The following is a 27,352-nucleotide window of genomic DNA, read 5'->3' on the forward strand; positions in this document are numbered from 1 at the left end:
GGAAAGGAAAGGTGGAGGAAGTTGTACAACTGAATGCCTTCGATGGAAATTGAAAATGCAAAGTCCTCCAAATGCAAAATATCCTCCAGCGATGTCAAAACGTCCTCCAGCGATATCCCAACTATAAACAGAGTAAAGTACACGCACTAAAGTGTATAAAATCAATTTCTAACAAAACAGTGTTTTTTAGATAACTTGTTAGGCATTCAAGGTGTTGGTCTGATGGGAATCTGTGACTTCATCTTGCTTGAAAAACGGTAAAACTAGTTTATCACAATGGGTCCCTTCCTCTCCTGTAAAACTAGTCAATCACAGTGGGTCCCCTCCTCTCCTGTAAAAGTAGTTAATAACAGTTGGTCCCTTCCTCTCCTGTAAAACGTATTTTATCTGAAGGAATAAACATTATTATAATAAAGAATGGCAGACAAAAAAACTTTATTAAAACATGTAATTATTGTTGTCATTGTCATTATTGTTTTAAGTACAGTTCTAAGGGAATAAACTCTTATGTTTACCAAATGTATTGTATTTGTCACATGCTCCGAATTCCACAGGTCACCTTACCGTGAGATGCTTACTTACAAGCCCTTAACCAACAATGCAGTTTATTTTAATAAAAAGAGTAAACTTTGTTATCATATGATTCATGTTTTAAGTACAGTGTAAAAAGTATTGTAAATAATCATGTGTCCCTCGGTGGGATCGAACCATGTCTCGAAAAACTCAAAATCATGCCGCGGGCTTTACACAACCGGCCCTTTGCCGCGCACGGGTTGGTTTTTATGCATAGGAAATATGCTGGCTAGATGAGTGGCTATAATGTATCTGAATGATTACAATGTATTTGAGACGTGAATGTGCCTCTCATAGATCTGCACCTGTGGTATTTCCAGCTCGAGATAATACTCTTTGTACGAGACACTGTTCATGATTCTGATCGCATAATCGGATACATTTTTATGAAGGTACACATTATTTTAAAATGCCATAATACATCAAGTAACATCCATCCATTCCAATAATAACACAGCCATGGCCACCTGTACCTGTTTCTTATCAGCACATCATTTGTCTTATCAGTTCAATATGTCTCTCCTACATTAGCATGTTTTGCCCCAGAACAACCAGCCTGGTTTCATAGACTAGACGTAACATAGTACATGTAAATCCGAGATACTCAAAATAGTATGATATGTTTTGTTGGTTATGATTGAGAGAAGGTTACCTGAGTCAAAAGTAGGGTGGGTAAGTGTATAACACCAACATCCAGCAAACCAAAGGTTGTATGTTTGAATCATGGGCAACTTTGCAACTACTTACTACTTTACAACTACTTAGCATGTTAGCTAATCCTGCCCCTAGCCTTAACCCTTTAACCTAACTCCTAACCTTAACCCTAACCAGTGCTTAATTTGCCGGAGCAGGATCCGGCAGTGTTTGCGATGTAAACATTCAAATAAAAGCAATCAGAGTTCATTTGAATTGCTTTCCCATTAATTCAACTGCCCCCTAAAAAAAAGTGACATTAAAATGCAGATTTTCAGCCCGCCGCATGATATTCAAAGAATGAATGTGTTTGGGCCTCTGCCCGGGCTTATGATTTGCTCAACATTATCACCTATGTTTGAGACCAATGCATGGCCATTGCTGTGGTGAGAGAGTGAGAAGCACTCCTGTATCTCTCTCAGAACTAGACAGATTCCCTCTCTATGATCTCGCTCCCTCTCTCTTCTAGACATGTCATCTCTCAACTGTCATCTCTCCAGCATTGCACTTGATCATTTATTTCCTGATAGAATCATAGCCGTGGGAAGGGTTCTGGAGGTGCAGCAGCACCCCTGATTCATTTAAATACATTTGCCGAAGTTATAGAATTACTGCTCTCAGTTCAGAAATAAATACAATTATTCAGAATACTAAACCAAGAGTAGGCCTGAAATTGAACTACAGATGACCAATAGCTTCTTTTTTTTAAATAGCGTAGCTGTGGATTGTGTTGATGTAGCCCAACCACAAGGCATATAGAACATGTGGCAAATCTGTCAGTGAACAGCATGCAGCCAGAACAAGTCTTTCGTAATATGTAAAATAGAATCACGGGAAAACACAGACGGGAAGGTAAATGTCTGCTACTTCAAAGAGGAGACTCTAATATGACCGTTGACTGGCAAAACATTTGATCAACTTCCCGATTGGTCTATTGAGCAGACATTGTTCACTGACTCACTCACTCATTGAGTGAGTCAGTGAAAGCTTTTTCATTTGTTCCATCTGCCTGGAAACATTTACCAAAACAGAGGTCATTTTACCGTGGCAACACAACCTCTGTAGAAAGTGTGCCAATGATATCTTTCAGGTAAAGTAGGCCTGCAATTATATTGGAGCATTGGAAAGTATTTTAGAGAAGACTAGTATGTGATAGAACTATAGATTAAACTGTGTCTACGCATTATCAATATGCTATTACAGTTTATTCCAACTGCTTACACACGTTTTCAAAACTCTACACACAATTCCCAAAACTGCACACACAAAATGCAAAATGCCTCACATCTCCTTCACAATGTAACACTGCATTAAAAATGACATAAACACATGTCAGAATGAAGCATTTGCATCAAATGGCAAACACTGCTCTGTTAACACTGTTGTTCTAAATCTAAAGCTCTTTGGTCTTTCATAGGCTTATATCTATATTTCAATACAATGTTCTACAGTGAAAGTAATCTGCTGAGAGGGGCAACAAGTACACTGTAAACACCAATGCAATGTAGAAACAGAAAATATTTATTAGGCCAAACATTACTGTTGTATACAGTAGCATACAACGAAACCATAAACATATGTAAACCAAAAGTATATTATTTATAATAGAGTAAAGAACACAATTGTGTGTGTGGGGTCCCGGGGGGGCAGTCCAGGAATTGGTGGGGGGGGGGGGGGGCTTCATCTCTTCTCCGGCCTGGGTCTGGCCACAATACTTCTCTTGCCAAACATCGAGGGAAGTATCTCCTAGCATGACGTATCCAACCTTGGACAGAGGCAACCTCTATGTCCCCACATGCGTCCTCCATTGCGGCATGCGGGCATAGGGTTGGCGATCATACACTTTCCAGCGCCAGGCTGAGAAGAATTCCTCTATGGGATTTAGAAAAGGTGAATATGGGGGTAGGTACAAAACTACAAATTGTGGATGGGTGGCAAACCAGTTTTGGACCAGAACAGCCCGGTGAAAACTAACATTGTCCCATAAAACCACAAATCTAGCAGGCTCCTGATCTGGATCAGGGACAAGCATTGTGTAAATTGCATCCAGAAAAGTGAGCATATGGCCGGTGTTGTACGGACCCAGTGTGGCATTGTGATGGAGGACCCCGTTTTGAGTGATGGCAGCACACATAGTTATATTACCCCCACGCTGTCCATAGTTATATTACCCCCACGCTGTCCAGGGACATTGGTAATTGCCCTCTGTCCTATTACATATCTTCGGCGGCGCCTGGTTTTGGTGAGGTTGAAGCCAACCTCATCCACATAAATAAATTCATGGTGAATTACATGGGCATCCAGCTCTAATACTCTCTGTAAAGACAAAAAGGATATACAGATGAGTAAATATGGTATGTCTGAAGTACTGGAAGTAGTGTTGCATACATACCTCTACAAAGTCATGTCGTATATTCTTAACTCTGTCAGGGTTTCTTTCAAATGGCACCTTGTAAAGTTGTTTCATCGTCACTCTGTGCTGTTGGAGGATGCGTTGTATGGTCGACAGGCTTACAGCATTGATGCTGTTAAATATGGTGTCATTATTCAAGATATGCTCTCTTATCTCTCGAATTCAAATTGCATTGTTGGCCAAAACCATATTTATAATTGCAGTCTCTTGTACATCTGTAAACAAGCGTGGCTTCCGGGTTGGATCCGGGTTGGATCCGCGCTGTGTTAAGAAGCAGTGCGGCTTGGTTGGGTTGTGTATCGGAGGACGCATGACTTTCAACCTTCGTCTCTCCCGAGCCCGTAGGGGAGTTGTAGCGATGAGACAAGATAGTAGCTACTAACAAATGGATACCATGAAATTGGGGAGATAAAAGGGGTAAAAAGAAAAAATGACTTCAAACAGTGTTCAGCATAGGAACTGTAAACAATGTACCAGAAAATGACTTCAAACAGTGTTCAGCATAGGAACTGTAAACAATGTACCAAAAAATGACTTCAAACAGTGTTCAGCATAGGAACTGTAAACAATGTACCAAAAAATGACTTCAAACAGTGTTCAGCATAGGAACTGTAAACAATGTACCAAAAAATGACTTCAAACAGTGTTCAGCATAGGAACTGTAAACAATGTACCAAAAAATGTAGTACAGCATGATAACCAACTCTCATTCATCCAATGCATTCAGTGGATGGCTTAGAGTTACAAATGTTTATGCAATACTATGCAGTCATACGCATTTTACAGTACAGCAACTATCTAATGCTAAAATAGTCATTAGATAGTTGCATACCTGTTCTGATTTCTGAAGGTTTGAATTATGGACGCCACTGTAAATCGACTCAAGTTGGGCTGGACTCTCAGTCCAGCCTCTCTCATGGTCAAACCGTGGTTGATCACATGATCAACAAGTTTTGCCCTAATCTCATCAGAGATGGCTCTCCTTCCTTCTCTTCTTTGCCCTCGTCCTCTTCCTCTCCCTCCTACTCCTCTTGCTCTCTGTCCATTGTTGGCATCCATTGTTCAAAACAGGTCATCTGACCTTTGACCTATTTATAGGCCTATACTACAGTAAAGCAGTGATTGGTTAGTGATCAGTTAAGCTATTAGTGTTTGCACATGTGAGGAGTGTGTGTGTGACCTGGTGAATAAGTGTAGCATTTTGATTGGTTGTGTTTGGAAAAGGAAAGAAAGTTCCTGTTAGATTTTTGTGTTTTAGGTAGAGAATTGTGTGTAGTGTTTTGAAAAGTGTTTTATGCAGTTGACAACTGAGTCAACTGAGTCAAACGCTGAGAAATAGCTTATGGTTTTGGATATTTGGTGTGTAGTTTTGCACTTTCAGTGAGAGGTTTCAAAAATCGTGTGACATGAAAAGATGTTGTGTTTATTTGTCTAAATATATAACAACTAGTTTGACTGTATTTTGGGGGATTGTTTTTGTTTTTGTATTTTTTTGTTTTTGGTTTTCTTGTCTCGGCACTGAGGCTACAGGTGTAAGATCTTAATTTGACTACATTTGATCTACATTCTATTATGCCTCTGTCTGTTCTATCCTGTCTAGGCCTCCAACCCATACCTCCCAACCAGAGGGGGGTCAGTGACCTCCGGTGGCCGTTTACGGTGCCCGTCCTGCAGGCACGAGGTGGTGCTGGACCGCCACGGGTTCTACAGGCTCCAGAGGAACCGGCTGGTGGAGAACATCATCGACATGTTCAAACAGGAGTCCACCAGGTCAGAGAGTCATATACTGTAGGAGTCCAAAGGAAAAATAATACTTCCGGTATCTGAACTTTGCTTTCCAACCAAGGTGCATGAACAGATGAGAAAACTGAGGGGAAACTATTTGCTCCATGTTCTCGCTAGCTTGTTACAGGTACGGTACAGTTCTTATTACAGTAATCATTTAAAAACGTAATTATTAAAGAAAGTAACCACCATCTCAGATGGACACCACCACCACCATCATCACTACCATAAGTGGTCCAATTTGCAGGATCCTACTATACCAGACTGAAAGCACAGACATCCAGTTACTCAATTTTGTGACTTTCGGCCAAAATCCATTTCTATGTGTAATTTCCTTAGCTTTCCTTATTCCATTACCAGGCTTTAAACTACTTCCAATATGTCTCTGAATTTCCTACGAGAAGACAGAACAGTGATTTCTAAAAGGTGTTCAGTTAGGGCATTGAACAGGGAATTCTAAAAGTAGGTCAGTTTAGGGCATTGAACAGTGAGATACTCATAATGATAGCAATGTGACATTTTCTCTTCTGATAGAAATATTAAAAACTCATACAACCTACATGCAAAATGTGTTGAAATTGTTCTCAGGGTAAAAAGTCCTGGTGCCACTCATACTGAATGTTTTCTTCAATATTTACTCATTTTCTCACCTTGTGTACCAGACCTCCAGGCTGCCTTATAAAGACACATGGTGGCTGGTGAACGTGACTAGTAGTAGTTTCTAAACTAGAGTTGATAAACAGATAATGACATACGGGTGATGTTTTTAACTGGACAGCAGGTAGCCTAGCGGTTAAGAGCGTTGGACCAGTAACCGAAAGGTTGCTGGTTTGAATCCCCGAGCCGATTAGGTGAAAAATCTGTCAATGTGCCCTTGAGCAAGGCACTTAACCCTGATTGTGTAGTGTCTGCTAAATTATTCAAATGTAGATGACTCCCTCCAGAAGAAACAGCTGTGACGAGAGCTAAATACAGTGAAGGAAGTAGTTCACAAACATTTACATGAAGGATTACCTTTTATATTTAATAATAATATAATACTATATGCCATTTAGCAGACGCTTTTATCCAAAGCGACTTACAGTCATGTGTGCATACATTCTACGTATGGGTGGTCCCGGGGATCGAACCCACTACCCTGGCATTACAAGCACCATGCTCTACCAACTGAGCTACAGAAGGACCACTATTTAACTCCGGTTTATATTTAACTCCGGTTTATATTTAACTCCAGTTTATATTTAACTCCGGTTAAAATAAGTGTTAGGGTTTTTGTAGTGAGAGTGTCGTCTTATCACTGCTTTGCGGTGGGGGTTTGGAGCTATAAGAATGCATGAGATGAACGTGTTGCTTTTAAGCAGGGTAGGGTAGGTTACTTTCTAAATGTAATCCATTAGTTACTAGTTAACCTGTCTGAATTCTTTATCAGTAACAGAACTTCTGGATTACCCACATTTGGTTATGTTATCTCATTACTTTCCATTAGAAGAAGACAAAAGGGATCCATCAAACCCATTTGGTGTGTCATCACAGTGGTCTATGACTTGTGGTCAGACTCCCTCAGGTGGAACAAACTTAAACTTGCGCCTTATACCGAATGGTGTCATAATGTCATAATGTGTGTGTGTGTGTGTGTGTGTGTGTGTGTGTGTGTGTGTGTGTGTGTGTGTGTGTGTGTGTGTGTGTGTGTGTGTGTGTGTGTGTGTGTGTGTGTGTGTGTGTGTGTGTGTGTGTGTGTGTGTGTGTGTGTGTGTGTGTGTGTGTGTGTGTGTGTGTGTTTATTTAGAGAAAGTGTGACTAATGCCTTACAGTGTATTTTTCCTGCAAACATCCTTCTGAATTGAAATGTAATCCAATAAGTAATCATCTAGTTTTCCAAAATAATCTGTAATCGGATTACAATATTTTTTTGCTGGTAACGTAACTGATTACAGTTACAGATTTTTGTAATCAGATTACATGTAACTGATTACATGCTTTTAAGAATAGGAGCCCAGAGGCAATGTAATCTAGCTCTCTACTGTCCTGTATCCAACATCACGCTTAATGCTTCAGGCTTTATTTCTGAGACACAACTCTCTTCCGCTTAACACAGAGAGAGAGAAAGAGAGAAAGAGAAAAGATGGATGGAATGGAGGGGAAAGGTGCTCTGTGTGTTTGAGGACACTCACTAACTCGAAAGAGAGAACAAAAGAGAGAAGAAGAGGGATACTTTGTGTGTGTTTTTGAGTGCTTGCTAGTCGGAAAGAGAGCGCGTGTGTATACTGTAGAAATAAGAGGAGTAGGGACCCTCTAGGGCAACAGAAAAGGGAGAGAGCGGAGTAGAAGAGGGTCATGTTGTGTTTCTCCTGTGTTGTGTTGGGAGATGGAGGCATTGTGTCTGTCACTCAGCACTGGTGCCCATATGAACCCATAGCCCCGCAGTGAGTCAGAGGGGTGATTCGGTTGGCAAAAGGGGTTCCGGGAACAAGTCAGTCACACAATGATATACTTCCAACTGACTTGGTGTGTGTGTGTGGTTTGTGGTGTGTGTGTGGTATGTATTTGGAGGAAGTGTGACTAATGCCTTGAGGCCTGTACGACACACACAACACTCCATTTAGATACTGTCTGTACAGATGCCCATGGCTCAGGATGTGATGTTACCTATGATCACCTTCTGACTGCATGGTGGGGTGTTCAGTTACCATGGGCAGGCAGCCTGAATCTAACCTCAACTGATCAGGAGAGGAAGCCGCTATACTATTACAGTAAGATGCACCCCTAGTGTTGGGAGTCTCAGCGTATCTCCTTCCCCCTCCAGCAGCCCTAGGCCAGCGGCCCCAGAGAGGACGGAGGAGCAGGCCATGTGCCAAGAGCACGAGGAGAAGGAGATCAACATCTACTGTGTGACCCACAGCGTGCCCACCTGCTCCATGTGCAAGGTGTTTGGAGCCCACCAGGACTGTGAGGTGGCGCCGCTCAAAAGCATGTACCAGACACAGAAGGTGAGGACTGGCTGATGTAGGAAAACATCTTCTTCAAGACATTTACAGTATAGTAGGTCAACTGGGAAAGTTGCCTCCTGTGTATAAGTCAGTGCATTGCAACTCACTCAGTGACTGATGTGTCTTGGGTTCCCGTTCCTGTGTGTGTGTGTGTGTGTGTGTGTGTGTGTGTGTGTGTGTGTGTGTGTGTGTGTGTGTGTGTGTGTGTGTGTGTGTGTGTGTGTGTGTGTGTGTGTGTGTGTGTGTGTGTGTGTGTGTGTGTGTGTGTGTGTGTGTGTGTGTGTGTGTGTGTGTGGTTGTGCATGCTGGTGGGTGTGCTGCGGCGGCCACAGACGGGGTTGACTGACAGGATAGCGATGATGGTGGGGAACATCGACAGGATCCAGGGCATCATCAGTCAGTTAAAGGAGACCAGCCAGACCATAGAGGTGACTGGCCCAGTGTGGCAGCACCTGTCTTTCTGTCTCTGTCTGTCTGTGTGTCTCTCACACAGCCAGACAACTGAAACCAGGACCCACCCCCCCACCCCATTCCCTACATACACCTAAAAAAATCACATACCCAGTCCCCTCTGTGTCACTCGTGGTGGTGTTACCCAGGATTGTCATGTAGAGCTGGGTCGTGTTCAGACCTGGGTCGTGTCCACTAGGCACGGAACGGGAGAAAACACTTACGTGTGTCCGTCTGTCTGTCTGGGGGTGTGTGTGGTTGCCTGTGTACTGGAGAATGGCAGGAGGCAGAAGTCCCAGGTGTGTGAGAAGTTGGACCATCTGTAAACCATCTTGGAGGAGAGGAAGAGGGACTTAAATTTGAAGTTGGCGGCCGAGCGGGAAGAGAAGCACATAGATTGGTTTAACCAAGAAGTACAAAGAGCATCTGGAGCGGAGCTGGAGGACCGTAGAGACCATGTAGTAACCAGAGATGGCCGCCTTCTTACAGGTGACTGCCACAAATAAACTTCCTCAACATTCAGGCTTGAATCCTGATTTAGGTTTCACACTGCAAAAGACCTCCTTAAAAAGGGAGTACATTTGCTGCCTAACAGTAATTCTTGATCAAACAAAGTATGTGTTTCATGTACCACATTATTTACAGATCTATAGAGACCACACAGAATAAGGGAAGCCTGACTCTCCGTGTGTGTGTGTCAGGATTGGGGAGGCGTCGAGCACCTCCCACCTGGATAAGGTGGAGCTTGGATATGAGGTGATGGATCACTACACTGTTACCTCCTGGAGAGAGGGCAGGGCTCTGCGTAACATCGACTTCATCTCAGGTAGAAAGAGTTGGCAGTGAAGCGTCTTCTTGGGCGATATAGACAAAAATCCATATCGTGATAAATTGGCTGAATTGATGTGATAACGATAAATAGAACAATAAGTTGATAACATTAATGTGCACCATAGTTTTATAGATTTATTATCCTTTAAACTACTATTACTAGTTTGATAGTTGTAGTGTCACGATCACTGTATGAAGCGGACCAAAGCGCAGCATGAATGCATTCTTTTATTGAACGACGAAAAACCACAAAGTAAACTGAACAAGCTTATGGTTCCCAATCAGAGACAATGACTAACACCTGCCACTGATTGAGAACCATATCAGGCCAAACACAGAAACAGACAAACTAGACATACAACATAGAATGCCCACTCAGATCACACCCTGACCAAACAAAACATATAAACATACAGAGCAAACTATGGTCAGGGCGTGACATGTAGCCATCAATTGTCCCAATGAATATCCCCCATATTAGAAAACATTTCATTTCAAACTTCACATTTCTTTAGTATAGGCTACTTATCATAATGAACTATATCAGCAACGTGCCTGCGATAAGTGATCTGTATGATCGGTGTGGATCATTTCTGGTTTATCGTCCCAGCTCTAGGTCTTCTTGAGTATCCCTGCACACAGAGGCTTTGTCATTGAGTCGCTCTATGTCTGCCCCTGCACACAGATGCTCTGTCACTGTGTCTCTCTATGTTAATCAGTGATGTATTGTTGTCTCTACCTTCTTTCCTTTTGTGCTGTGCCCAATAATGTTTATACCATGTTTTGTGCTGCTACCATGTTGTTGCTACCATGCTGTGTTGTCATGTGTTGCTGCCTTGCTACTGCATGTTGTTGTCTTAGGTCTCTCTTTATGTAGTGTTGTGTTGTCTCTCTTGTCGTCATGTCTTGTCCTATTTTTTTTCCCCTTTCTTTTTTCTTTTTTTTTTTTAAATCCCAGGACCCGTCCCCGCAGGAGGCGTTTTGCCTTTTGGTAGGCAAACTGACATAACTGACTTGTCTGGTTAAATAAAGGTCAAATAAAAATAAATAAAAGTCTGCCCCTGCACACAGAGGCTATGTCATTGTCAACATCTCAGGTCCTAGAGGGATGAGGGGGTGCGCCTCAATTGTCAACATCTCAGGTCCTAGAGGGATGGGGGGGGCGTGCATCTCAATTGTCAACATCTCAGGTCCTAGAAGGATTGGGGGTGCATCTCAATTGTCAACATCTCAGGTCCTAGAAGGATTGGGGGGTGCATCTCAATTGTCAACATCTCAGGTCCTAAAGGGATGGGGGGGGGGGCGCATCTCAATTGTCTTGTGTGATTTCCTTTCCTTGTTTTCTGTGTGCCATCTTTATTGATCTGAAAACAGGCTAGGTAAAAACAACATTAAGCTTTCCATAGATGCTGTTGTTTTTCTTAATTCATCCCTCACTTCCATATCCCTCTGTCTGTAGATGACGAAGATGAGTATGAGGAGGTAGATGGTGCAGAAGCCTCTAGATGCTGATCAAATGTCAATTTTGAGTTTTTCCCCTAATGCAGGGTTCCCCAACTGGCTGAAAAAGACTGTAAAAAAACACCAGCAAATCAGCTCCATGTGATTTTAATTTGGGAAATCTGTTCCAAAGTATTCCTACGCATTGTAGAGAGATATATGGTCATATACAAATGTAAACAAGGTTTTATGTTTTTGTCAAGTATTGTATCTGTTTGGGCTTCTTGCGGTCAATTTGCAATCTACAAATTATTTGTAATTAAGTTCCAGCCCCCTGACCATCCGCTCAATAACAAATTGTCCCACGGCTGAATCTAGTTGATGATCCCTGCCCTAATGGTTAAGGTTAGGAGTGGGAGAGGGAGAGGGAAAGCTGATCCGTGATCAGTGCCTATTGCCAATGACCTGGAGCATACCTGCACAGGTGATAGACTTATCATTCTGGCACAAAACTTTCCTGGGACTTCCTCCCAAGTCTGTGGTTGGTGCAGCTGGACATGGACATGTTTTTTGCCCAATAGGAGTGCATTTCAGGACTTGGAGTCAGGAAGTTCACTATGGGAAAACTTTTTTGCCTGATTAAATTCATGTCTGAGTCTACCTATTTAAATACAAAAGGAATGTACTACCAGTGTTTTTGTTTTGTTTTTTCAAAAGGAGATGTGGCTCGTTTTAGCGTTCCCTCAGACTGCCATTGTAGCACTTGCAGCAGTGCTGTTTTTTAATGAAGTTGGCAAGATGCCACCGTCTGATCTACATCATTAGAGAATATCATAGGCTGAACATCTCAAACAAGAACTTTTGGAGGATTTTTATGGTTTTTGCCTTTTTATGTCTTTGTTTTTAATGAAGAAGTATTCGAATCAAATCAAATCAAATTTATTTATATAGCCCTTCGTACATCAGCTGATATCTCAAAGTGCTGTACAGAAACCCAGCCTAAAACCCCAAACAGCAAAACAGCAAGCAATGTAGGTGTAGAAGCACGGTGGCTAGGAAAAACTCCCTAGAAAGGTCAAAACCTAGGAAGAAACCAAGAGAGGAACCAGGCTATGAGGGGTGAACAGTCCTCTTCTGGCTGTGCCGGGTGGAGATTATAACAGAACATGGCCAAGATGTTCAAATGTTCATAAATGACCAGCATGGTCAAATAATAATAACCACAGTAGTTGTCGAGGGTGCAGCAAGTCTGCACCTCAGGAGTAAATGTCAGTTGGCTTTTCATAGCCGATCATTAAGAGTATCTCTACCACTCCTGCTGTCTCTAGAGAGTTGAAAACAGCATGTCTGGGACAGGTAGCACGTCCGGTGAACAGGTCAGGGTTCCATAGCCGCAGGCAGAACAGTTGAAACTGGAGCAGCAGCACGGCCAGGTGGACTGGGGACAGCAAGGAGTCCTCATGTATTCCATGAAGGAACGCACAGGTGGTAAGATAAAGCAAAATTATATTTGGTAACATTAGGACTTCACATGGGAGAATAATATATAGGTTTAATATATACAGTATAAGTTACTTCAATTACTGTAAGAGACAGCAAGCAGCTTTTATTCATTTGAAAAAAATGTTTTTAAGACGTTTTTATTTTGCCTGCGTATTGTCACAGTGTATATTACGTTGCAGGTCAGGTGTCCTTCCTTAGTGTATAACATCTGAATGCACCACTACTTCCTCCCTGTAGAAGCCTTGTCTCGCTGTTCACACGTCTCACTGCCTCGGTTCAGCTAAAGATGTCAGGGAGCTTGTTGTGCAATCTATATACCTCCTTCCATCTGAGTGGAGGGAGTGTGTGTGTGTGTGTGTGTGTGTGTGTGTGTGTGTGTGTGTGTGTGTGTGTGTGTGTGTGTGTGTGTGTGTGTGTGTGTGTGTGTGTGTGTGTGTGTGTGTGTGTGTGTGTGTGTGTGTGTGTGTGTGTGTGTGTGTGTGTGTGTGTGTGTGTGTGTGTGTGTGTGTGTGTGTGTGTGTGTGTGTGAGAGAGAGAGAGGTGGATCTTGAGGTGTGTGCTTTAACGTGTCTCACACACACGGATCCATGTAGAGATACATCTAATCAGATATCACACCTGATAGTCTGGTTAATCAGTTCAGTCTCTCCAGATACCTTGAGTGGTGTTAGGTTTGTTTCACTGCACATATAGACACCTGATGTACTATTTTCCTTTTGTACATTTCATGTAATCTCTTCAGTTTTATTAACCTGTTTCAACTGTCCATCTACTAGCCAGTCATAGTGCTCCCCCTCTCCACAGACCCCCCCCCCCCACCCACAGACCTCTCCTAATCCCCCTCCCCACAGACCTCTCCCTCCCCACAGACCTCCCCTGCTCCCCCTCCCCACAGACCTCCCCTGCCCCCCCACCCACAGACCTCTCCTAATCCCCCTCCCCACAGATCTCTCCCTCCCCACAGACCTCCCCTACTCCCCCTCCCCACAGATCTCCCCTGGTCTCTGAGATGATTTAACCAGCAGGTATCGAAACCGGATCCAGATCTATCATTTACGCCTTCATTCCAATCACGTTTGCAGCATAGTTCACTGCAATCTTTCCAACTTAGGCTCTGTGCTGTAATAAGCCCCCTGTTACTATGTAGGGCAGACAATGGACCTTGACTCACAGACACACATCAATTGCTTTGTGTATTATTATTATATATTATATTATTATATTATTTTGACCCCACGGCCCGTGTCCAGGATCAGAGCACACACACCAGGCAGAGAGCTGATCCCAAATCAGTTCAAAGAACTGGAAAAACACTTAACGTGTTTTGTTAGATCTGTATTATTAAGAGTAATCTTCCTTTTTGAATATTTATTTTTGGACTTATTTCTCAACACATTGCAAATGGTATATCAACTATTGTCGTTGGTTTGAAAAGGACAGGTGCTGCTGTTCGATGCTCATACACTTAGACATATACAGGAATCTAAGAAAGCTCACGCCCTGTCCTCACACTTTCTTCTGTTGTACGGACTACTGTAGGTTACACAGACAATCCTGTTCAGTTTGATTTAGCAAGACACTTCAGATCAGTGAAAGGTTTGTGTACAGTATTTAAACAAAACCAAATTTAGATTCAAATGTTTTCAAGGTTATAACTATTATGGGCAATAAACTGTTGAATTTTAAAATATCCACAGGAAAGTGCAAACATAACTTTTCAGATTTTATTGAAAAATATAAATATAAGACATTCTCTTGCACAAAAAAAAAATTGACTGGTTGCTCATAAGTTTATTAACAAACGTAAATAACATAACATACAATAAAACCTCCTAAGCCAATAAGGTCTACCAAAAAATATGTTCATATTTTAAAGAAAGAAACTTGTATATGCTACAGTTTGGATTGAGCACTTTAACAACAGTAGCCTAATATAAATTAACATGACATAGGTTATCTTGCATGATACAGGCTACAATCTGAGAATTACACAAGTCATGTACAAGCCCATTTAGTCTCCATCGTTGGAAGTTAAAGCTATAAAATAAATAATTATAAACAAAGATGGAAAAGCAGCACTATGGTATAGATACTTGTGTTTTGAGCTAAACGTAAAAACAAATCTTTGGCGGATGGATTGATGCAGTTTTCATTTCCCGAAGATCTCCATCATTTTTCTGTTGCTATGGGCTTGTTGCTGTAACTGTTCCGCTCTGGACATCTCCATCATCTGTCGAAGCATGTGGAACGTGAGATCTAGAGATATCGGCGGGTCGTCGGACCTCCTCCCCCTCTCCATCGAGTCGTCGAGCTGGTTCGCGAAGCCGCTGATGAACCTATTGATGTCCCCAACTTTGCCTTGTAGAAGGCGCTGCGTCAGCTGGAGCTGCAAGGCTCTGTTGTAGACCGCTGGGGAGCCCTCGGGGTGCATGGCTTTTGGTGCAGACGCGGCAGAGTTGCGGTTCCCGTTGCCCAGTCGGATGTAGTATTCCTCTCCGAGTCGCGTCAGGAGGGGAAGAGACTGTTGCTGCGCGTCGGGCTGTGGAGCGGTGGAGCGCTGGACATCGTCAGGGCTCTCGACAGCCCTACATTCATAGCGCGGTAAGAAGGCAACCAGTAGAACCACGGTGGTGACAAGTAAATTGAGCTTCATGTCAGGGGATCAACAGGAGTCTAAAAAAGAAAGGAGCCAATTAACTTCACGTCTCCTCTCAATTCTGATTATTTCTGTACAATACGTTGATGCGTAATTTGTGCGTAAAATGGAAAGGCGAGTTGCTGGATAATATAAAATAAATGTGCATGACTTTTATGTAAAAGTTTTCAATGCACTGTCTAGAATTTTAATCTCTGGTCGTCTAGCATTATCGAACTAGGAATTTACAGCTAGATATGCATAAAATAGAATATGTAAATTCAAAGTAATCCATTTAGTGGTCCATAAATCCAGGGGTTGATGAAATGTCCACAAAATCACAAGGAGAGCTAGCAGAGAGAGAGACTATATTATTTATGATCTTTCAGTATCCATCAAGTTAATATAAACAACTATGAACAGCTTTTCATGTTGAGGAAAAGGAACATGTAATGTCACCTGCCGACAGACAAATGTAAATAAAAGTTTAAAATTAAGTATGATATATGAATGTACTTGTTGCCAACAGAAAAGGTCTCATACCTTCAGTTGAGCCGTTGTGTGTCCTGGTCTTCTTCCAGTAGTGTTGTTCAGGAAATTGGTATAAGGTGTTCTTCAAAGAAAGAACGGCAACTTGGATTTATATAGCCAAGACCCGCGACAATTGTTCCGCTCTGAGCTCAGAGATTGCGTCTGCGCATGTGTGTAACTTGAAGGAATGCATCTGTGAAAGTCTGGGATAGTTTGAATGAGATGAGTCATAATGTTTGTGTGTGTGTGTGTGTGTGTGTGTGTGTGTGTGTGTGTGTGTGTGTGTGTGTGTGTGTGTGTGTGTGTGTGTGTGTGTGTGTGTGTGTGTGTGTGTGTGTGTGTGTGTGTGTGTGTGTGTGTGTGTGTGTGTGTGTGTGTGTGTGTGTGTGTGTGTGTGTGTGTGTGTGTGTGTGTGTGTGTGTGTGTGTGCTTTCAACACAGACAGGCTTGGATGTGGATATAATTGTTAGACCATACCCACTAGGCACACACAGTTCAACATCTAGTTTTAATTTATATTTGGATGAGTTGTCAAACGTGAAATTAAAAAACATTTCACCATGTCATTGAATTTAGGTTAAAAGAAAAACATACGAAATGACCTGATGTTGAGGACTTTTTGCAAATCCAATTCCTTTTTCGCGTTTATTCAACGTCATCGTGGATTTTATTTAGTCGTTGTAGAAATGACGTGGAAACAACGTTGATTTAACCTGTTTTTTCCCAGTGGGTAGTTGATCTTTATCTTAGTGGCTGGTCTGTCCTACAAGAAAGAGCCTGTATAATAATGTTATGCACAAGAGGTGTTCAGAAAATGGACAGAATTGTAATTTTGGTGGGGCACTTCTCATAATGAATCTCAGTCAGACAATCAAATGCCAGACTTTGTGCCCTGAATTATAAATTGGAAATAAAATAGTGCTGAGCCTTGATTAATATTTATAACAGATGACCTCAGAGTAAATTCTAAATTAACATAATTGTACTAATTAACTTCAAGATGCACAGATGGGCCCAAAATGCACCTGCCCAACATTTCATGGCAATATGGTAATCCCTTAAAATGTCTTAAACAGAATGTTCAGAATGCCATAGGAGTTCAACTTACTAGAGCTCAACCAATCTCAACTAAGCAATGCATTACTGTTTGTTAACATTCTCCTAACCACTCCAGATGGCCTGCGTTGTATTCTGGAGGTGAACCTGCAAACATCTCAGTGTGTGACAGAGTGAGGGGCGTTCACCACCACCACTAGCAGCAGCAGCGTTTCTCAATGATTCATTACTGCTGCACACATGTACGTCACGAGCTGTGTTACTCCTGTCTTCTCCCCCCGCCAGGCCCGCCAGGCCCGCCAGGCCCGCCAGCCCCGCCAGGCCCGCCAGGCCACCACCTCACCCAGACAAGTGCCCGGGCCTCAAGTGACGCTCTCTCTCTCTCTCTCTCTCTCTCTCTCTCTCTCTCTCTCTCTCTCTCTCTCTCTCTCTCTCTCTCTCTCTCTCTCTCTCTCTCTCTCTCTCTCTCTCTCTCTCTCTACTCTCTCTCTCTCTTTCTCTCTCTCTCTCTCTCTCTCTCTCTCTCTCTCTCTAGCTCTCTCTTTCTCTAGCTCTCTCTCTCTCTCTTTCTCTCTCTCTCTCTCTCTCTCTCTCTCTGTCTCTCTCTAGCTCTCTCTTTCTCTGCCATTCTGCTTCCACATACACATATACGGTTTTAAATTGTAGTTTAAAATGTTAATTTTGTGCTATTGTCCCTAAAATGCTGATGTCTAGTCCTTAGACCCCCACATTTTGCCATGTCTTTCTCTGTCAACTGTGGTATGAAAAGCAGAAAAAACAATATTTCCCATCTGTGGTTTACAAAGAACCCCAGGGACTAATGCAATGAAATAACATGAAAAGTGGGTTCTTTCCCGGAATAGCTTAACGTTATTACATTTGATAACAGCATCCATCTTCTGACTAAGGTGACGGTCTGACAGGATAACTGTAGAAAATGGGACAAGTGAGGATTTCAAGTTCCCGAACATAATTGCAAATTTGACCATGATGAGCTGAATACAGTGTTGTAGCGGTGTTATAGTGGTGTTGTAGCGGTGTTACAGCAGTGTTGTAGGTGTGTTGTAGTGGTGTTGTAGCTGTGTTGTAGCGGTGTTGTAGCTGTGTTGTAGCGGTGTTAGATGGTGTTATAGTGGTGTTGTAGCTGTGTTGTAGTGGTGTTGTAGCTGTGTTGTAGCGGTGTTAGATGGTGTTATAGTGGTGTTGTAGCGGTGTTAGATGGTGTTATAGTGGTGTTGTAGCGGTGTTGTAGAGGTGTTATAGTGGTGTTGTAGTGGTGTTGTAGTGGTGTTGTAGTGGTGTTGTAGAGGTGTTGTAGTGGTGTTGTAGCTGTGTTGTAGCGGTGTTAGATGGTGTTATAGTGGTGTTGTAGCGGTGTTAGATGGTGTTATAGTGGTGTTATAGTGGTGTTGTAGGCTGTTAGATAGTGTTATAGTGGTGTTGCAGCGGTGTTGTAGAGGTGTTATAGTGGTGTTGTAGTGGTGTTGTAGCAGTGTTGTAGCGGTGTTAGACGGTGTTGTAGCGGTGTTGTAGCAGTGTTATAGTGGTGTTGTAGCGGTGTAATAGTGGTGTTGTAGCGGTGTTAGACTGTGTTATAGCAGTGTTGTAGCAATGTTGTTAGACAGTGTTGTAGCGGTGTTAGACAGTAGTTGTAGCGGTGTTAGACGGTGGTGTTAGAGCGGTGTTGTAGCGGTGTTAGCGGTGTTAGACGTGTGTTGTAGCAGTGTTGTAGCGGTGTTAGACAGTGTGTTATAGTGGTGTTGTAGCGGTGTTAGACGGTGTTGTAGCAGTGTTGTAGCGGTGTTAGACGGTGTTGTAGCGGTGTTGTAGCGGTGTTAGACGGTGTTGTAGCGGTGTTGTAGAGGTGTTAGACAGTGTTATAGTGGTGTTGTACTGGTGTTGTAGCGGTGTTAGAAGTGTTATAGTGGTGTTGTAGCGGTGTTAGACGGTGTTATAGTGGTGTTGTAGCGGTATTGTAGCGGTGTTAGACGGTGTTATAGTGGTGTTGTAGCGGTATTGTAGCGGTGTTAGACGTGTTATGGTGGTGTTGTAGCGGTATTAGACAATGTTATAGTGGTGTTATAGTGGTGTTGTAGCGGTGTTAGACGGTGTTATAGTGGTGTTGTAGCGGTATTGTAGCGGTGTTAGAAGGTGTTATAGTGGTGTTGTAGCGGTGTTAGACGGTGTTATAGTGGTGTTGTAGCGGTGTTAGAAGGTGTTATAGTGGTGTTGTGGTGGTGTTGTAGCTGTGTTAGACGGTGTTGTAGCGGTGTTGTAGCAGTGTTAGATGGTGTTATCGTGGTTTTGTGGCGGTGTTAGATGGTGTTATAGTGGTGTTGTAGCGGTGGTGTAGAAGTGTTGTAGTTTTGTTGTTGCAGTGTTGTAGCGGTGTTGTAGCAGTGTTGTAGAGGTGGTGTAGCAGTGTTGTAGTGGTGGTGTAGCAGTGTTGTAGCGTTGTTGTAGCAGTGTTAGACATTGTTAAACGGTGTTATAGCGATGGTGTAGCTGTGTTGTACTGGTGTTGTTTTAGTGTTGTACTGGTGTTGTAGCAGTGTTGTAGCAGTGTTAGACGATGTTGTAGCGGTATTAGACGGTGTTGTAGCGGTGTTAGACGGTGTTGTAGCAGTGTTGTAGCGGTGTTGTGGTGCTTTTGTAGTGGTGTTGTCGTGGTGTTGTAGTGGTGTTGTAGCAGTGTTGTAGTGCTGTTGTGGCGCTGTTGTAGTGGTGCTGTATCTCTGTTGTAGCGGTGTTAGACAGTGTTGTGGTGGTGTTGTAGTGGTGTGAGACAGTGTTGTAGCGATGTTGTAGCGGTGTTAGACAGTGTTGTGGTGGTGTTGTAGTGGTGTTAGACAGTGTTGTAGCGATGTTGTAGCAGTGTTGTAGCGGTGTTATAGCGGTGTTGTAGCGGAGTTGTAGCGGTGTTATAGTGGTGTTGTAGCGGTGTTATAGCGGTGTTAGACGGTGTTATAGTGGTGTTGTAGCGGTGTTGTAGCGGTGTTGTAGCGGTGTTATAGTGGTGTTGTAGCGGTGTTGTAGCAGTGTTGTAGCGGTGTAAGACGGTGTTATAGTGGTGTTGTAGCGGTGTAATAGTGGTGTTGTAGCGGTGTTAGACTGTGTTATAGCAGTGTTGTAGCAATGTTGTAGTGGTGTTATAGTGGTGTTGTAGCGGTGTTGTAGCAGTGTTGTAGCGGTGTTAGACGGTGTTATAGTGGTGTTGTAGCGGTATTGTAGCAGTGTTGTAGCGGTGTTAGACGGTGTTGTAGCGGTGTTGTAGCAGTGTTATAGCGGGGTTGTAGCGGTGTAATAGTGGTGTTGTAGCGGTGTTAGACTGTGTTATAGCAGTGTTGTAGCAATGATGTAGCGGTGTTAGAAGTTGTTGTAGCGGTGTTAGACGGTGTTGTAGCGGTGTTAGACGGTGTTGTAGCAGTGTTGTAGCGGTGTTAGAAAGTGTTATAGTGGTGGTGTAGCGGTGTTAGACGGTGTTATAGTGGTGTTGTAGCGGTATTGTAGCAGTGTTGTAGCAGTGTTAGACGGTGTTGTAGCGGTGTTGTAGCAGTGTTATAGTGGTGTTGTAGCGGTGTAATAGTGGTGTTGTGGCGGTGTTAGACTGTGTTATAGCAGTGTTGTAGCAATGTTGTAGCGGTGTTAGACGGTGTTGTAGCGGTGTTAGACGGTGTTGTAGCGGTGTTAGACGGTGTTGTAGCAGTGTTGTAGCGGTGTTAGAAAGTGTTATAGTGGTGTTGTAGCGGTGTTAGACGGTGTTATAGTGGTGTTGTAGCGGTGTTGTAGCGGTGTTGTAGAGGTGTTATAGTGGTGTTGTAGTGGTGTTATAATGGTGTTGTAGCGTGTTAGACAGTGTTATAGTGGGTTGTTGTAATAGTGGTGTTGTAGCGGTGTTAGACTGTGTTATAGTGGTGTTGTAGCAATGTTGTAGTGGTGTTATAGTGGTGTTAGCGGTGTTGTAGCAGTGTTGTAGCGGTGTTAGACGGTGTTATAGTGGTGTGTTGTAGCGGTATTGTAGCAGTGTTGTAGCGGTGTTAGACGGTGTTGTAGCGGTGTTGTAGTGGTGTTGTAGCGGTGTTGTAGCGGTGTAATAGTGGTGTTGTAGCGGTGTTAGACTGTGTTATAGCAGTGTTGTAGCAATGATGTTAGCGGTGTTAGAAGTTGTTGTAGCGGTGTTAGACGGTGTTGTAGCGGTGTTAGCGGTGTTGTAGCAGTGTTGTAGCGGTGTTAGAAAGTGTTATAGTGGTGGTGTAGCGGTGTTAGACGGTGTTATAGTGGTGTTGTAGTGGTGTTGTAGCAGTGTTGTAGTAGTGGTGTTGTAGCGGTGTTGTAGCAGTGTTATAGTGGTGTTGTAGCGGTGTAATAGTGGTGTTGTAGCGGTGTTAGACTGTGTTATAGCAGTGTTGTAGCAATGTTGTAGCGGTGTTAGACGGTGTTGTAGCGGTGTTAGACGGTGTTGTAGCGGTGTTAGACGGTGTTGTAGCAGTGTTGTAGCGGTGTTAGAAAGTGTTATAGTGGTGTTGTAGCGGTGTTGTAGCGGTGTTGTAGAGGTGTTGTAGCGGTGTTATAGTGGTGTTGTAGAGGTATTTAGACAGTGTTATAGTGGTGTTGTAGTGGTGTTAGATGGTGTTATAGTTGTGTTGTAGAGATGTTAGACAGTGTTATAGTGGTGTTGTAGTGGTGTTGTAGTGGTGTTAGACAGTGTTATAGTGGTGTTGTAGCGGTGTTGTAGCGGTGTTGTAGAGGTGTTAGACAGTGTTATAGTGGTGTTGTAGTGGTGTTAGATGGTGTTATAGTTGTGTTGTAGAGATGTTAGACAGTGTTATAGTGGTGTTTTAGTGGGTTGTAGTGGTGTTAGACAGTGTTATAGTGGTGTTGTAGCGATGTTGTAGCGGTGTTAGACGGTGTTGTAGCGGTGTTAGAAAGTGTTATAGGGGGTTGTAGCGGTGTTAGACAGTGTTGTAGCGATGTTGTAGCGGTGTTAGACGGTGTTGTAGCTGTGTTAGAAAGTGTTATAGCAGTGGGGGTTGAGTGGTGTTAGATGGTGTTATAGTGGTGTTGTAGCGGTGTTATAGTGGTGTTGTAGCGGTGTTATAGTGGTGTTGTAGCGGTGTTAGATGGTGTTATAGTGGTGTTGTAGCGGTGTTGTAGCGGTGTTAGACGGTGTTGTAGCGGTGTTGTAGAGGTGTTAGACAGTGTTATTGTGGTGTTGTAGTGGTGTTGTAGCGGTGTTGTAGTGACAAGGTGTTACCCCCTCGTCTTACCGGAGTGTGCTGTTCTGTCTTGTCGGTGAATATCCATGTCTTCATTCAGCCACGATTCCGTGAAACATAGGATATTACAGTTTTTGATGTCCCGTTGGTAGGATATTCGTGATTGTACCTCATCTAATTTATTGTCCAATGATTGCACGTTGGTGAGTAGTATTGACGGTAACGGCAGTTCCCATTCACCTTCGCCGGGTCCTGACCAGGCTTCCGGCTCTGTTTGTCCTCTGTACCTGCGTCACTTCCTCTTGCAAATAACGGGGATGTCGGTCCTGTTGGTGTTTGGAGAATGTCTCCAGTTTCAACTGTTCTGCCTTATTATTATTCGACCATGCTGGTCATTTATGAACATTTGAACATCTTGGCCATGTTCTGTTATAATCTCCACCCGGCACAGCCAGAAGAGGACTGGCCACCCCACATAGCCTGGTTCCTCTCTAGGTTTCTTCCTAGGTTTTGGCCTTTCTCGGGAGTTTTTCCTAGCCGGTGCTTCTACAGCTGCATTGCTTGCTGTTTGGGGTTTTAGGCTGGGTTTCTGTACAGCACTTTGAGATATCAGCTGATTACGAAGGGCTATATAATAAATTTGATTTGATTTAGATTTTGACAGCGTCATCTTTGTTGTAGAAGAAATCTTTGTCTAATCCGAGGTGAGTGATCGTGTCCTGATATCCAGAAGCTGTTTTTTTCCGTAAGATAGTGTTGCAGAAAAATTATGTACAAAATAAGTTACAAATAATGCGGAAAAAAACACATAATAGCACAATTGGTTGGGCGGCCATAAAACTGTTGCCATTTCTTCCGGCGCCATTTTTTAGCTCTGTTTTAGCGGTGTTGTAGCGGTGTTAGACAGTGTTGTAGTGGTGTTGCAGCGGTGTTAGATGGTGTTTTAGCTCTGTTGTAGTGGTGTTCTAGCGGTGGTGTTGTAGCTGTGATAGACAGGGTTTTAGCTCTGTTGTAGCAGTGTTACAGTGATGTTGTAGCGGTGTTAGACAGTGTTGTAGTGGTGTTGTAGCGGTGATAGACAGTGTTTTAGCTCTGTTGTAGCGGTGTTCTAGCAGTGGTGTTGTAGCGGTGTTGTAGCAGTGTTGTAGCTGTGTTGTAGCTGTGTTGTAGAGGTGTTGTAGCTCTGTTGTAGCTCTGTTGTAGCGGTGTTGTAGTGGTATTGTAGCGGTGATAGATGGTGTTGTAGTGGTGTTGTAGCGGTGTTGTAGTGGTGTTGTAGCGGTGTTTTAGCTCTGAGGTAGCGCTGATAGACGGTGTTGTAGCAGTGTTTTAGCTCTGTTGTAGCGGTGATAGATGGTGTTGTGGCGGTGTTTTAGCTCTGTTGTAGTAGTGATAGACGGTGTTGTAGCGGTGTTTTAGCTCTGTTGTAGCGGTGTTTTAGCTCTGTTGTAGCGGTGATAGACGGTGTTGTTGTGGTGTTTTAGCTCTGTTGTAGTGGTGATAGACGGTGTTGTAGCGGTGTTTTAGCTCTGTTGTAGCGGCGCTTTAGCTCTGTTGTAGTGGTGATAGAAGGGTGCGTTGTAGCAGTGTTTTAGCTCTGTTGTAGCGGTGTTTTAGCTCTGTTGTAGTGGTGATAGACGGTGTTGTAGCGGTGTTTTAGCTCTGTTGTAGCGGTGATAGATGGTGTTGTGGCGGTGTTTAGCTCTGTTGTAGTAGTGATAGACGGTGTTGTAGCGGTGTTTTAGCTCTGTTGTAGTGGTGATAGACGGTGTTGTAGCGGTGTTTTAGCTCTGTTGTAGAGGTGATAGATGGTGTTGTAGCAGTGTTTTAGCCCTGTTGTAGCGGTGATAGATGGTGTTGTAGCGGTGTTTTAGCTCTGTTGTAGTGGTGATAGATGGTGTTGTAGCGGTGTTTTAGCTCTGTTGTAGCGATGTTTTAGAGGTGTTGTAGCGGTGATAGACGGTGTTGTATCGGTGTTTCAGCTCTGTTGTAGTGGTGATAAACGGTGTTGTAGTGGTGTTTTAGCTCAGTTGTAGTGGTGTTTTAGCGGTGTTGTAGTGGTGTTTTAGAGGTGTTGTAGCAGTGTTTTAGCTCTTTTGTATAGGTGATAGATGGTGTTGTAGTGGTGTTGTAGCTCTGTTGTAGCTCTGTTGTAGCGGTGTTACAGTGGTGTTGTAGCGGTGTTGGACGGTGTTGTAGTGGTGTTGTAGCGGTGATAGATGGTGTTGTAGTGGTGTTGTAGCGGTGTTGTAGTGGTGTTTTAGCGGTGTTGTAGTGGTGTTTTAGCGGTGTTACAGTGGTTTTGTAGCGGTGTTAGACGGTGTTGTAGAGGTGATAGATGGTGTTGTAGTGATGTTGTAGCTGTGTTTTAGCTCTGTTGTAGTGGTGTTGTAGCTGTGTTTTAGCTCTGTTGTAGTGGTGCTTTAGCTCTGTTGTAGTGGTGTTTTAGCGGTGTTACAGGTGTGTTGTAGCGGTGTTAGACGGTGTTGTAGTGGTGTTAGACAGTGTTATAGTGGTGTTGTAGTGGTGTTAGATGGTGTTATAGTTGTGTTGTAGAGATGTTAGACAGTGTTATAGTGGTGTTGTAGTGGGTTGTAGTGGTGTTAGACAGTGTTATAGTGGTGTTGTAGCGGTGTTGTAGCAGTGTTGTAGAGGTGTTAGACAGTGTTATAGTGGTGTTGTAGTGGTGTTAGATGGTGTTATAGTTGTGTTGTAGAGATGTTAGACAGTGTTATAGTGGTGTTGTAGTGGGTTGTAGTGGTGTTAGACAGTGTTATAGTGGTGTTGTAGCGATGTTGTAGCGGTGTTAGACGGTGTTGTAGCGGTGTTAGAAAGTGTTATAGGGGGGTTGTAGCGGTGTTAGACAGTGTTGTAGCGATGTTGTAGCGGTGTTAGACGGTGTTGTAGCTGTGTTAGAAAGTGTTATAGGGGGTTGGAGTGGTGTTAGATGGTGTTATAGTGGTGTTGTAGCGGTGTTATAGTGGTGTTGTAGCGGTGTTATAGTGGTGTTGTAGCGGTGTTAGATGGTGTTATAGTGGTGTTGTAGCGGTGTTGTAGCGGTGTTAGACGGTGTTGTAGCGGTGTTGTAGAGGTGTTAGACAGTGTTATTGTGGTGTTGTAGTGGTGTTGTAGCGGTGTTGTAGTGACAAGGTACAAATCTACCCCCCCTCGTCTTACCGGAGTGTGCTGTTCTGTCTTGTCGGTGAATATCCATGTCTTCATTCAGCCACGATTCCGTGAAACATAGGATATTACAGTTTTTGATGTCCCGTTGGTAGGATATTCGTGATTGTACCTCATCTAATTTATTGTCCAATGATTGCACGTTGGCGAGTAGTATTGACGGTAACGGCAGCTTTCCCATTCACCTTCGCCGGGTCCTGACCAGGCTTCCGGCTCTTTGTCCTCTGTACCTGCGTCACTTCCTCTTGCAAATAACGGGGATGTCGGTCCTGTTGGTGTTTGGAGAATGTCTCCAGTTTCAACTGTTCTGCCTTATTATTATTCGACCATGCTGGTCATTTATGAACATTTGAACATCTTGGCCATGTTCTGTTATAATCTCCACCCGGCACAGCCAGAAGAGGACTGGCCACCCCACATAGCCTGGTTCCTCTCTAGGTTTCTTCCTAGGTTTTGGCCTTTCTCGGGAGTTTTTCCTAGCCACCGTGCTTCTACAGCTGCATTGCTTGCTGTTTGGGGTTTTAGGCTGGGTTTCTGTACAGCACTTTGAGATATCAGCTGATGTACGAAGGGCTATATAATAAATTTGATTTGATTTAGATTTTGTGCGTCATCTTTGTTGTAGAAGAAATCTTTGTCTAATCCGAGGTGAGTGATCGCTGTCCTGATATCCAGAAGCTATTTTTTTCCGTAAGATAGTGTTGCAGAAACATTATGTACAAAATAAGTTACAAATAATGCGGGAAAAAACACATAATAGCACAATTGGTTGGGCGGCCATAAAACTGCTGCCATTTCTTCCGGCGCCATTTTTTAGCTCTGTTTTAGCGGTGTTGTAGCGGTGTTAGACAGTGTTGTAGTGGTGTTGCAGCGGTGCTAGATGGTGTTTTAGCTCTGTTGTAGCGGTGTTCTAGCGGTGGTGTTGTAGCTGTGATAGACAGGGTTTTAGCTCTGTTGTAGCAGTGTTACAGTGATGTTGTAGCGGTGTTAGACAGTGTTGTAGTGGTGTTGTAGCGGTGATAGACAGTGTTTTAGCTCTGTTGTAGCGGTGTTCTAGCAGTGGTGTTGTAGCGGTGTTGTAGCAGTGTTGTAGCTGTGTTGTAGCTGTGTTGTAGAGGTGTTGTAGCTCTGTTGTAGCTCTGTTGTAGCGGTGTTGTAGTGGTATTGTAGCGGTGATAGATGGTGTTGTAGTGGTGTTGTAGCGGTGTTGTAGTGGTGTTGTAGCGGTGTTTTAGCTCTGAGGTAGCGCTGATAGACGGTGTTGTAGCAGTGTTTTAGCTCTGTTGTAGCGGTGATAGATGGTGTTGTGGCGGTGTTTTAGCTCTGTTGTAGTAGTGATAGACGGTGTTGTAGCGGTGTTTTAGCTCTGTTGTAGCGGTGTTTTAGCTCTGTTGTAGCGGTGATAGACGGTGTTGTTGTGGTGTTTTAGCTCTGTTGTAGTGGTGATAGACGGTGTTGTAGCGGTGTTTTAGCTCTGTTGTAGCGGCGCTTTAGCTCTGTTGTAGTGGTGATAGACGGCGTTGTAGCAGTGTTTTAGCTCTGTTGTAGCGGTGTTTTAGCTCTGTTGTAGTGGTGATAGACGGTGTTGTAGCGGTGTTTTAGCTCTGTTGTAGCGGTGATAGATGGTGTTGTGGCGGTGTTTTAGCTCTGTTGTAGTAGTGATAGACGGTGTTGTAGCGGTGTTTTAGCTCTGTTGTAGTGGTGATAGACGGTGTTGTAGCGGTGTTTTAGCTCTGTTGTAGAGGTGATAGATGGTGTTGTAGCAGTGTTTTAGCCCTGTTGTAGCGGTGATAGATGGTGTTGTAGCAGTGTTTTAGCTCTGTTGTAGTGGTGATAGATGGTGTTGTAGCGGTGTTTTAGCTCTGTTGTAGCGGTGTTTTAGCTCTGTTGTAGCGATGTTTTAGAGGTGTTGTAGCGGTGATAGACGGTGTTGTATCGGTGTTTCAGCTCTGTTGTAGTGGTGATAAACGGTGTTGTAGTGGTGTTTTAGCTCAGTTGTAGTGGTGTTTTAGCGGTGTTGTAGTGGTGTTTTAGAGGTGTTGTAGCAGTGTTTTAG

General features: G+C 43.4%; 1 protein-coding gene and 1 pseudogene across 1 annotated transcript; one reads left to right on the forward strand and one right to left on the reverse strand.

Annotated features, from left to right (window-relative positions):
- The first annotated feature begins 731 nt into the window (after positions 1-731).
- On the forward strand, positions 732-13,683 carry LOC123990412 (annotated as a pseudogene).
- A 763-nt stretch (positions 13,684-14,446) lies between these two features.
- Positions 14,447-15,981, reverse strand: LOC123990260 (corticoliberin-1-like). The gene is made up of 2 exons (XM_046290843.1): positions 15,854-15,981; positions 14,447-15,348 (listed from the first exon to the last, which is right to left on the reverse strand). The coding sequence occupies exon 2, from the start codon at positions 15,326-15,328 to the stop codon at positions 14,825-14,827; it is 504 nt and encodes a 167-aa protein (XP_046146799.1). The 5' UTR covers positions 15,329-15,348; positions 15,854-15,981; the 3' UTR covers positions 14,447-14,824.
- Positions 15,982-27,352: the final 11,371 nt, after the last annotated feature.

This window comes from Oncorhynchus gorbuscha, linkage group LG12 (genome assembly GCF_021184085.1).
Source record: "Oncorhynchus gorbuscha isolate QuinsamMale2020 ecotype Even-year linkage group LG12, OgorEven_v1.0, whole genome shotgun sequence".
Classification (NCBI taxonomy): Eukaryota; Metazoa; Chordata; class Actinopteri; order Salmoniformes; family Salmonidae; genus Oncorhynchus; species Oncorhynchus gorbuscha.